The sequence below is a fragment of the Nanorana parkeri genome, unplaced genomic scaffold (assembly GCF_000935625.1).
Source record: "Nanorana parkeri isolate BGI_ZX_2015 unplaced genomic scaffold, ASM93562v1 scaffold450, whole genome shotgun sequence".
Lineage (NCBI taxonomy): Eukaryota > Metazoa > Chordata > Amphibia > Anura > Dicroglossidae > Nanorana > Nanorana parkeri.
This window is the reverse complement of record NW_017306718.1, coordinates 500,330-513,583: the sequence shown is the minus strand read 5'-3', so window position 1 is coordinate 513,583 and position 13,254 is coordinate 500,330. Positions and strand designations below refer to the sequence as shown.

Below are 13,254 nucleotides of genomic sequence, written 5' to 3'. Positions count from 1 at the left end.
TACTTTAGGATAATTGCAATAGACAAGAGGATACTCTCTGCCTGGAAGGAAAGAAGCTTAACCCCTTAGTGACATAGATTCAGAAATTGTTTTTGTTCCTGGGGACCAGAGAAAGTTTGCCATTTTTTCTGTGTTTGTTTAACTATAATTTCCATTTTCCTCATGCATTGCACCTACACATATTATATACAGTTTTTTAAAGGATAAAAAAAAATAAAAAAACACGTTTTTCACAGTTTGGCTATAATAATGTGTACAATGTGTAAAAAAAACTGTATTATTCAAATTAAATTATTTTATTTGTCCTGATATATATCATATATATCAAGTCTGTGATTTCAGTTTATTTTGGGAGTTATAGGTCACAAAATACAGGGAGTGAAATACAATTTTAGTGTGGAACAATTTTAGAACGTGGAATTTTTGTCTCCTATCTTTAATAGCCTCCTCGACACTATATTTTCTTATAATTGTTTTATTAAACACACTTTTTTAAGCTTGTTTGACTTTTTTAAAAACTTTTTCCTTTTTTAAATGTAAAAAAATTTGAAAGCTTTATTTTTTATTTTTTATTTTTTTTAACTAGGGGCACTAAGGTTTTTTTTATTTACATGGGCTTTGATACATAGTATCTGTGAGGAGAATACAGTATTCTCCTCACAGATACTTTGTATCAGTTTGTAACACATAGCCGGTTCACAGCTGCACAACACAGTGAGCTTCTGCCGTCTATGTGGCTGTCACGGCTCTGCGACCACAGTGATCAGCTATCGTTGTGATCACAGGAGTGTGACCACCTAATCTACTGTTGAGGGTCTTCCTCGGACCCCGAGGGACCCATCAACAACAGTAACTCAATGAGAGCTGGTCCCTTCATGGGTCACCCGTTAATGAACTGAAAGATGGTGACAGGTTAATCCCATCATCGGTCGGAAAGGGTTAATATCTGCATACAGAAAGGGTTCTTTACAGTAATAGCTATAGAAATGTAGAATGGTCTTCCAAAGCAGCTAGTTCTAGCCAACTCAGTAGCTTCAAAAGTGGGACTGGGTGTGTGACTAAAGCAGGACATACAACTGGCTATTAAGAATTATAAGAAATAATACCTTAGCTTGTTGATCCAGTTGATCCAGGACATCAGATAATGTTTTCCCTAGTTATAAGAATTCTGTGCCTTCTTCTCACTCAACTCCAAGTTTAGGGTTATTAATCTGAGTAACCTTTAATTTTGTTGCACACCATACAAAATGCATGTAAACTTTCCTATTTCTGCACAATAGATACTGTAATTCAAGAGCCTGTGTAGCCATAATGCAATAGTTAATGCTATCAAAATATATCCAAACTTGATGTTTTCATTGTACTCTTTTATAGCATACAACTAAGCATATTGAATTGTGTTTTAAATAGGTTTGCTTGTGTATTGTCTAAATATTTTGAACAAGTGTCACTACACCGAAATATGAATGGAACATAACGTTGTAAACTGTTGACTTGTGTTCAACTAATATTCCTGTTTAATTAAGTCCTTTCTATAAATCAAACAAAATCAATAGGCCAATCTCGAGTTACTCTCACCCTGGTCATAAATATGCACCTCTTTTTGTGGCTGTGCATTATTAATGATGACATTCATTGGTGTAGGGCACAATTGTAAAACGAAATAACATATACACATACTTGTGCTTATAAAATTATAAGTACACCTCACTAGAAAGCACTGGAACAGGCAGACTTGAGAGCATTTGATGGGATTTAAACTGCAGGGATGCTGCCAGCAAATGCACTCTCCCAAGTGTTACTCATATCAAAAAACAAAAAAGACAAGCCAATGTTTCCCAAACTGATAGTTTTAGGAGAGTTCATTACTTTCACTGAAAAAATGTACAGACATATGAAAAGGGAAGAAAAAATAATTATTATGAAGAAGACAAAACGTATGAGAGATATGAAGGATTACAGACTTGGTATACAATATATTTGCAATGATAAAGATAAACTTTGTACTCACGAGGCCCCATGTGAAGAATTAGGAATAGATGATGAGGAAGGGGATAGGGGTTCAGTGATATATTCATATACAGTACATAAGAGGTAGATCAGGATACTCCCATTAAATATATATCTGTCCAAGATGAACAGGTTTTAAAAATTGTACAACAAAGAACTCCGGAGAGAAATCCACATGGGAACCTTGTATTTATACCTATTCCATCTATAATCATAATAGATGGAAGTACAGAGAAAAGGGTGATAGTAGGTGGTTTGGTAATGATTACATAAAAAGGGCAAGATGTATAGGAATGAACTCTATGCTTGGGGTAACAGATTTTGGCTACTCCAACAAGAGAACCTTAAGAGCACTTTGATTCAAGATAGGAAGTATGTTTTTTTAGGTGGAGGCCAATGGAGAAAGAATCCTCCCCGGCAGGATGGTCACAGGAGGAATTGGTAGTACCAACATTGGTAAGCAAAGTAAATCATAAAGAAGAGAAGGATGTGAACTGTAGTAAATCTGAAAAAAAAAGAAAATGCAGAGGTGTTAGGGGCGGGAAAAAGGTTTGTGAGAAGAAGCATAAAAAAAAGAAGAGGTTAATAAAATGAATGAAAAACCCATTATTTATCATTTAAGCAGTAAAGTACTCAGTAAAGATGAGGAAAGAGGATTATGGAAAGGGTTGAAGTTTGCTCCTGCGAGGAAAGTGAATAGGTTTAGGGCCTTTATAGGAGTCCAAAAATGTATTAGGAAATAGACCCTTAAGAAATATTACTGCAAGAACCCCACTGAACGGCATTGCCCAGATAGGGTTTAGTTATTAGTCATACGTCATTGAGACCTTAATCTTTCTTCAACCCAATTTAGATGAGTGGGGTTATCTGAAATACTTTAAAGAAAGTTGTATCTTAGAAACTTGGGGAGTTGGAGGATGTACCTCCAACTCCCAAATAAATTGCATTTGTCAGAACAACTAGTGAAGTACAATACTATTGTTATTAAACTGGCTGATAAAGGAGGAGGGGTTGTATAATTGGATAAATGTGAAAATGAAGTAATGAGGCAGCTGCAAGATAGTGAAAAATATTTGGTACTGAAAAAAGATCCAAAAAGCCAAACTTTGACATCAATAAAAAGGCTGCTACCTAAGATCAACAAAAGTTTGGTGGATCCTCCACTGAGGTCAATTGTATCTATTGTTGAGTCACATTCTTCTAAACTAGCATAGAGTATATACTGAAGATTTACACTTGCAACCCCTGATACATGCACTTGCTTCCTAAATTTGAGAGATACAAAAGATACTCTAAAGAGCTTACAAAAAATCGAATGGCAGGAAAGAGAAGAAAATACGTTTTGTTATTGAGGCAATTCAGATTGTATTGGTAAATAATACCTTTTATTTTAAGGGATCTCACTACAGTATAAACAACTTAAGAGGTCAGTGATGGGTTGTAAATTTGCTCCATCACATGCCAACATCTTTATGAGGGTATGGGAACAAATTTTCATACTCTAAAAAAATTTAAAAATGATGTGCTGTTTTTACAAACTGTATAATGATTGTGTGTTCATCTGTGGAGTGTCTTCAGGAGCTTATTTTTAACCTTAATAATGTGGAATGGAATATGGCATTCACCACCACCTACGGCCAATTGGAAACTAACTTTTTGGACTTAACAATGAAAATTATTGTCAGCTCTATACCCAGGAATTTTTATACCCAGGTGTATAAAAAAGCAAAGGCTGCAATGGGGGTGTGCCCACGGACAGCTGCCATTACAAACTGTGGATTATGGCAGTAGTAAAGGGAAAATGTTTGAAATACCAACATTTTTTTACTGATAAGCAGACATTCTTAGAGCAGGCTGAGGATCTTCAAGCTAAGTGTCAGGATCCAGAGCACCTCCAGGTGGCGCTGGAGCCAGGTCCTGCAGTTCCTGTGCTCGCCTGCAGGTGTTTCCAGGCAGCCAGGAACTGTCAGGTACCAGACCACCACTGGGTGGTGCTGAAACCTGCGACTCCAGTGCTCACCTGCAGGTGTCTCCCAGCTGCCAGCAGTTATCCACTACCTGGTGCTTCCTGGGAGGGTATTTAATCCTGCAGTCAGGACTGTGGCCCAGTATCCTGTCGCCTTTCCCTGACTGAGTCCTGTGCCCTGAGCCTGTTGCCATTTCCTGTGAATCCTGAGTCCCACGTCCGGAGTCCTGTAACCTGCTTGCAGCCTGTTGCCATTACCTGCTTGCAGTCCTGAGTCCTGTTACCTGTTTGCAGTCCTGAGTCCTGTTACCTGCTTGCAGTCGAGAGTCCTGTTACCTTTCTTGCAGTCCTGAGTCCTGTTACCTGCTTGCAGTCCTGAGTCCTGTTACCTGCTTGCAGTCCTGAGTCCTGTTACCTGCCTGTACCCTGACCCTTTGTCCCTTAGCTCCCCTGGTGTGGCCCAGCTCCCCTGGTCTTGCCCTGCCCTCCAGGTTTACCTGGCTTGTATACCCTGGGTGTGTATTCAGCTATTTGCTCCTGGTTTAGGTACTTTATGTTATCTTTGGTATGTGTTTGTGGTTATATTCAGTCGGTTACTTTACTTGTGCTTGCTTGTGGATGTTGGTGGGGTTGTTGTGCTTGTTTTGCTGTTTACAATAATTTGTATACAACTCATTGATCTTGTCTAGTGTAGTCATACTAATTTGGTCCTCCTGCGTGGGTACCTGCATGCAGTGTGGGGACACTCGCGCACGGTACCCTGACACTAAGTTTTTATAGAAGGGATTTAACAGATGTATTACTACTGACAGGGAAGATCTATTGGCTGATAAACATATACACGAGGAGAAGGAACAACCCCCTTTTTGTGTTCTGTCATTTGGAGATGATAAAGACAGGTAACCAGGATAATAACCAAATAATGGCAAGTCCTGAAAAAGACCATATTTGGAAATCTATTTTTGCTCATAAACCAAAATTTGTATTCCCCAGGGCCCCTACATTAAGGGATTTGTTACTGAAAGGTTGTGTAGAGGATAAGAAACCCTCCTATAGGACTTTCCTCATAGTGGGGAAAGGTTTTAGGAGATGTAAAGGTGTTTTGCCTGTAGAAATACTCACGACAAATGGAAGATCATAACGAATTTATAGTTTAACATAATTGTACAAGAATTTTTTACCTGTAATTCAACCAATTCAGTCTATTTGGTTGAATGCCAGTGTAGGCTTCAATATATTGGCCATACAAATTAGACCGTGGGTAAACGTACTGAAGAACATAACATTAATATTAAGAAGGGTGAAAAAGCTTTTCAGAACACTTTAGAAAATGTCAAAATAAGGATCCAAACTAATCTCGCTTTCCAACAGGTCAAGGCTAATTGGAGGGGTGGTGACATAAATGATTGGATAGAAAATAAAGTGAATGGATATGTAAAGAAGAACTTCGAGCAACATTTTCATTAACTGTTGCAGTGTGGGGGGAGCCCATATATCCTCCCATATATATCCACCCCTTTATAGTCCACAACATCCTACAAAATGGACTTATAAAAAACAATTAATGTAAATTCCGATTTTAACCCCTTAGGATAAACACTCGTGTAAAAAACGTTTTTATTAACCCTTGCAGTGGGACTACCCCCACACTGCAAGGGTTAACTGGCCATTTTGGTCTAGAAAGGCAAATAACAAAGTTATTCTGATCCGATCCTCTGAGCGGGCTGGCTGTGACAGCGCTCCCTCCAGCATCCCTCCCTGTCTTCTCCTCCACTGCAGTGATGGTATGTCCTTTGGCATCCTCATGTCCTATACACAGGGTATAGAAAGTGATGACCCAGGGACCTCAGACAGCTGCAGTAGAGGGGGAGTGAGGGTGGAAGGACTGGTCTAAGAGCAAGCCAGTTCAGAGGATTGGGTCATTATAATTTTTTGATTTATTGTGGTGGTGCTACTCTCTGCACTGCAAGAGTTAACTGCTCATTTTGATCTAGGGAGGAAAATAACAAAGTTATACTGACCCGATCTTCCAAGCTGGCTGGCTATGACTGTGCCGCCTCTAGCCTATCTCCTCTTCCACTGCAGCAATGGTATGTCCTTTGGTGTTCTCGTGTCCTATACACAGTGTAAAGAAAGTGATGACTCAGAGACCTTAGACCACTGCAGCAGAGGGGGAGTGAGGCTAAAAGGATCAGTCTAAGAGTATGTCAGCTCGGAGGATCGGGTGAGTATAACTTTTTTATTTTCCTCCCTAGACCAAATAGAGCAGTTAACCCTTGCAGTGAGTGGGTAGCCCCACTGCCAGGGCTAATAACATTTTTACCCAGAAATCTTCTTTAAAATAATTAATTTTTATCCTATGGGGTTAAATGTGGAATTTAACCCAAAGTCAATTTTGTAGGATGTTGTGGAAATGTATGCTTATAATGATTAATGTTTTGATTTTTATATGCATTGTTGTGATTGGGTGTTTAGTGCCATCTGTTAACATCTCCCTAATGGCAGAGAATGAGTTCTATGCAGTTTACTGATGAACAAATGTCACCAGCACACCACCGGTATTGCAGTCCAAAGATTTTGTTTATTGGAACGTCATGTCACCAAAACATGACGTTCCAATAAACGAACTCTTTGGACTGCAATACTGGTGGTGTGCTGGTGACATTTATTCATCTTTATACTGTGTGGCGGCGCCATCCGCAGGTGACTACAAGCACCCCCCCTCATTCAACTTTAGTTTTTTCCGGTAAGAAGTGTGACAAGATATCTTTTTGTTTGTCTCTATGCAGTTTACTGGTACAGATTTTATATTAGTTAGGCGTTGGGAGTGTTGGAAAGCAGGAGAAGCACAACTACTGTTTGTGAAGTTACCAAGGGTTACCACTGATGGGATTACCCAGGTGACATTGCATATTTAATGCCCATTCTAGATGACACATGAGCATTATTTTATTATTTTTCGAATAAACATACAGTGATACTACTCATGGGAGAGGTCTCTTGTTTATTCTCTATGTTACAGTTTGCCTGCTGGCAGTGAGATTATGTTGTTTATCACACGTGGTGGGCTAATACACAGTACAAACACAACAATGTCCCAAGATGAAGATTTCCTTGTGGCTGTGATAGAAAAAGAGGAGCTAAATTCCTGGGATTCTTTGCATCAAGACTATAAGACAATTTTCCTGATGTCCAAAGGGTTAATATGTGTAGAAAAGATTTACAAGGCACTGTGTTTTACTTTGCCATTGCTGTAGCAGCATAGGATGGATGGGATGGCTGCATGAGAGCTACTGCAATGCTTTTAAGAGTACCTGGCATCAGCTCAAACTTTTGAAGTTTAATAACTCACTAATACATTTATTTATTGCATGAAGAGGATAGTTCTGTAAGGACCACATTTTGGAGCTAGGTATATGTTTTATAAAAGAGATGTTATCTCTGAATTCCTCTCATTACTAAGCAGAGACAGGCAAAGCATCAGCTACACTGAGGTTGTATTTGAGTATGAAAAGCAGTCACTATTCTGGCACTTTGGGAAGCGCTGGCTTGTCTTTTTTGTTTTTTTAATGTTAGCTTTGGGTGCATGCTCATTTGTTACTTTAATACGTTTAGAATAATAACATCAGTGTTGTGTCGTTCTGGTACAACCGTAGCGATGTTAATGACACTGTAGATGTGCAGTCATTCATTAAGCAAATTAACTGCTACATGGTCATGTCTTATGGAATCCATTGATCACACAGACTTCATCTGCAGTCCTAAAGCAGGGAGGTGATGACGACTTTTTAGTAAATCCCTGTGGGATCTGGAGTGACGTCTTCACAGAAGCCACTCGAGTTAGCCTTGATGACCAGCCCTTCTCTCCCACACGTTTTATAGGAGCATGTTCCAGGCTCAGAGTATTAAAAGAAAGGAGCAGAGCTTGGCTAAGTATACGACTTGCACTGTCAAGCGGTGAAAGATCAGAACTTGCAGCAGCACACGCGTCCCTTTCCTGGAGCCTTGGCTGGGACTCTGAATTTCAACACCACGGATAGCGAAGCATCCACTCCTTGTACAATTGGGGACTTCTGACAAATTCCCTTGTTTTCCAGATCGAGGACATACAGCAGGAAAGAGGAAGCCCTAGATTTTTTGGTAAGTACATACAGAATGCTGCTTAAATATGTAAATACAGTTATCTATTGCACACTTTTCAGGGGACCCAAAAAAAAAAAAAAAACTATGAAAATTGAACACATTCAATAAACTAACTAGCCTGTGTATCTTTCATGACTTTAGATTATATAGGTATTATATAGATGTATTTTAATACCTAGAATTTTCAATTTTGTGAGACATTTGGAGACAGATTCTACTATTAGTTAACACTTTACAGGATATAATTTACATACATGCTATTAGTAGAGGAAAGCCAGCCAAGAAGCTACACAGTAACATAGTACTTTTATCAATGTTTGTAGTATTTTAACATAGCTATAATTAGTAAGCACATGGCAAGTGTGTTTTGCATCTCTTTTTGGCTGTTTGCACACATTCCTGCAAAACAGTCCCCAATACCATGGGGATTAGATAAAACACTTAGAATTAATGGGAATCAGACTTAACACTTATACTATGAATAACAGTTGTGAATCAAAATATAATTATATACCACAAAGAGCAGTTAACACTTTACAGAATACAATGCACACAAACACATTTTATTAATAGAGACAAAAGCCAGCAAAGGAGTCACACAGTAACATAGTGCTTTTTGCAATGCTTGTAGTATATTCAATACAGCTGTCATTTGTAAACACACAGCAAGTTTGTTTTGCCTATCTTTTTTTGTTATTTGCACACATTCCTGCAAACAAGTCCCTAATACCATGGGGATCAAGTAAAACATTTATGAATATTGTCAATCAAACTATAAGTATACAGCACTTAACCCTTTACAGAATAAAGTTTGCAAACATGCTCTTGGTAGAGGAAAGCCAGCCAAGGAGCTAAACAGTAACCAAATACTTTTTTCAATCTTTGTAGTATATTCAACAGAGCTATTATTAGTCATTATGATGATTATGATGATGATTATTATTTTCTGTTTGTTAACATTCCTGAAAAACAGTCCCTAATACAATTGGGATCAGATAAAACACTTGTACTCTGTCAATTAATATAACAGTATATACCACAAAGAGCAGTTAATCCCATTACATCTCCTTTCCCAAGATAAACTGGAAATACGAAGGTTAAGGCTGGAGGCAATAAAAATAAAATTATAAACCACAAACAGCAGTTGACTGGTTAACATTTTAATAGCTTGCTTAACTTTATATATGTATTTATATATGTATTATTGGTTTATACTAGTATTATATACACTGGAATATGCTGATTCTATACAGAAATGGCAAACAAAGTATTGTGGCTCATCTTTATAAAACTATTTCCATAAAATCTGTCATCTTTTGGTCCAAGTTTCAGACATTGAATTTTAATAATATTATTATGTAAGAATGAAGCCGGTAAGCATATATGGCAATTAGTGCTCTGAGACCACTTATTTATATTTAGAATGAAATGAAATTAGTTGCAATTAGTTGTTTTTTTAATGTCCATAGTAATAACCTGTCTACAGTAAAAACAGCATTGAATGGATAGGGTTAGGAATAACAAGTGCTTATGAGGCATGTAATATGTTATCTACAATATTGTAGCTTTGCTTTCCCTTGATTCAATATGACAAGTGGTTTGTACTTCAACAGAGCTGAAGTTATGGAGCACAGAACCATCTTCCACCTTACGGTGACTCTCACCTTGTTTAGCGTTTTCTACCTCCGAGCACTCGCATTACCTCCTTTAGGGTCATATTCTAACAGCAGGTAAGGCTTCCTTTTTTTTTTTTTTTAAATGTATTCTTAAGTCAACTTGGTAGTTTGTTTTATTCCATTTTCCCAGTAACAGTGTTACTGCTAACACCCACTTATGAAACCAGTGGCACCTCCAGTCTTAACCACATTGGAGACATAAGGGTTGTTTTAAGGGGTTGAGCACAAATAGGCTGCTCATTTTACAAGAGATTTTGCACTTTGCAAAGGAATTTTCACCTTAGCTTAGTGAATGTGGTGAAAATTGACTTTGCAAAGAATACTCCGTCATGAGCAAGGAAAATAAAAAAATACATATTTTTGCTTGCACATGATTGGGTGATGAAAGTCATCAGAGCTTCACCTCATTCACTAAGCTAAGGGGAATTCCCCTGCAAAGTGAGCAGCCATTTGCCTTTAAAAAATCAACTCCATAGAAACAAAGCAACATCATGCATTGTTAAGAAATTAAAAATGAATAGGTGACCCCCAACTCGTGGCTCAGGGGCTACATGTGGCACCTCTGTTGTGGCTCTTTGCAGTCTTACAGCAACTGTTCAGTGCCTAAGTGCCTGAACCTTTACTGCATTATACTCCTCACTTAAGCCAGTAATATTTTCAAATGCAGTGCCTCCACTTGTTTTACTGGTGCTAACAAGCTAACAAAGTTTGGGGGCCTCTAACTTACATTAATAACTCATATGCCTGTTGATACACTTTACCAAACATAAATGGGTAATTTATTTACTTTAACTCCCATCTACATCTTGAATATAATATCAATTGGCTTTAAGGACTTTGAGAAAGGGAAATAGCTTTAGGTTTCTCTTGGTTTTCTGTGGTTTCAGAACTTATCCCATTATGATGAATGAGTTTACAACACCGTTTAAGTGCTAGAACATATTTCCAAAGTGACATAATGGAGTGTATGTGGCTATAAATCACTTTTGCAATTCCTCCCAGTAAGCAGCATTCTCTCTAGGGATGTACAGTCTGGCTGCCATTTATTGGACAGCTTTACAAGACATTAATACAAATTCCCTGAGCTTTTATGGTACATAAATCAACAAAATTAGGAGCAGTGGCTATTCACAGCATGGCACCAAGAAACTGTAACAGAGCTTCTAGGCATATTTTTCACTGTAATATACTATGCTTAAAATGCCCTCTGCCCCTACCATGGTGTTTCCACTATCATGTACCTTAAACTGAACTCTGCAATTAATTTGTCATTGCACCTCCCTGTGATAATAGCATGACTCTTTTTGTACACACTAATATTGATTTACTGTTTTTCATCTCTATAGTTATTTTGGGTGGTATGGGGCTTTTTGGGTAATAGCCCACAGTATAATACTAGTGTTAAAACATGTTTTTGTACATTTGTTTTAAACTATCCCCAATCTGAGTATGATTAATGCTATCGATCTATCTATCTATCTATCTATCTATCTATCTATCTATCTATCTATCTATCTATCTATCGCTCTCTCTTTTCATTCCAGTGGTATAAAGATATATACTGGATTCCAACATGGGTTCAGTATATCGAACACTAAAATGTAAAACTGGCAAAGCTATAGCCTACATTTACAAGTCTATAATTTGCCTTGCTCATCAGTGACAGTGATGTTAACTGCAGGAAGAAGCTCAGGGTAACAGAAGTGGCTTTTGTCTCTTTGCAATGTCTGTATCATTCTAACTCTAAGCATGGATAGTAAGGTTGATTTAATTCATGAATTGAAAATATCGATTTAGCTCAGTGAACAAGGTGAAGCTGTGTACACTTCAATCATCCAATCCACTGCAAGCAGAAATACATTTTTCTTTAATTTTCCTTGCACCTGATTGGGTATTTAAAGTGAACAAAGCTTCATCTCTTTACTACTGCTTTAGAAAGTCATCCTCCATTGTAGAAATAAATACAGACAGCTTTAGTAAACCATTAAGAATTATGGATAGGTTGAGAACATAAGGAAAAAAAATCAAGTGTATTATCAGCATATTTATTTACTTATAGGCTTATGTAATAGTGCTGGACTCTGTTACAGACAAGTTTATAAAGCAGTGAATGTGACTTTCACCAAACATTTATTGGTGGTGAATCACTCAGTTACTTAAAACACATGCACCTGAAAGATTTACATGCAGTAACTTATATAGATATATATTATTTTGTATTTTTTTTCAATTATTCTTTATTGGTTTCTTTCTTGCTCTCCTCTGGGTCAGCTGTAGATATAAAGTCCTGTTTATGGATACTTCCTATTAATTCATCTTTTCTACTCCAGTATTGGTTAAACTTGATGTTAGTAGCTTGATGTCTGTAACTATGTAAAGCAACCAAGAACTTCAGCCAGTTAATCAAAGAATAGGAGAAAATATCACTTCAGTAACAGCAGCAGCTTTTTTTCTAATTGATTAAACAATTCCACATACATCAAGCTAGATATCACTTCTGTTAAGATTACAGGAGTTAGGACAATGTGAAATGAGGATGTATTATATAATAAAATACATATACATTTCTGAAACATTTTGACAAGTCAGTAAAGACATCTGTTGTCTGCAAGCTTAGTGTCATTCCTCTGAGATATACTACTTTCTGATTTACAAAGAACAGGGTAGTCATATTCCATCCTGTGTTCCTCTCCTGCATTACATCAGGAAATTGAGATGGCAGGCTATTGCCTTCTGTGTAAATCAGAAGGTGTTATCTATGAGCAAGGTGAACAGATGTCATGAAATTCTCAGGTGGATGGATGTCATGGTATTCTCAGATGGTAGATTTTGTTGCGGGAGCCTAAGAGGTATGTTTCTAGCATGTGTGTTCATCATCAAACTGTAATTAACCAAATACTGGATTAAGATTAATGTGGGACAAATAATCTTTTATCAGAATTGAGATAAACCCACGATCAAAAACTAAAACATTGCAGTGTGATAGGTTAAAGTCTGTAGGTACTAAAACGTTTTACTGACAGCAGCCCTTTTTTTTCTTTTAGTGACAGCATATGTTTTTCCCTATATGAAAAACATGTCATGTCTGAGATAGCTGTTAGTTACCTGCTAGGAAAAAAGACAGTAGAAACACAGTTAGACAGGTTTCATGTGACATCTGCAGATGTTTTGTATATGTTCTATATATTTTCAGATTATATTTTCTTAGGAGTGTGGCATTTGTATATCCAATATAATATGCATCATCAGTATATAAACAATCATTTATGGAACAAGTGACCTCAATGTTTTATCATCAAATTCAGTAAGTTAAAACAATAAAAAAGAAACAAGCAAAAGAAAAGTAGAATACAAACTATGTAGCCCCAATAATGTGCTTAGGGCAACTAGTAATATGCATAGATTGATTGACTTAGTACAGTGTGCTAAGAAGTCCCAGTGGGTTAAATGTGTTGTACA

At 37.3% G+C, this 13,254-nt stretch overlaps 1 protein-coding gene across 1 annotated transcript in view; it reads left to right on the top strand.

The window, feature by feature from the left end:
• Positions 1 to 7,842: 7,842 nt before the first annotated feature.
• VIP (vasoactive intestinal peptide) overlaps positions 7,843 to 13,254 on the top strand; it is a 22,834-nt gene continuing 17,422 nt past the window's right edge. Inside the window, exons 1-2 of the mRNA XM_018560333.1 lie at positions 7,843 to 8,116; positions 9,733 to 9,849. Coding sequence (XP_018415835.1) covers positions 9,743 to 9,849 — 107 coding nt within the window. The 5' untranslated portion in view covers positions 7,843 to 8,116; positions 9,733 to 9,742. The remainder of the gene's footprint in view (positions 8,117 to 9,732; positions 9,850 to 13,254) is intronic.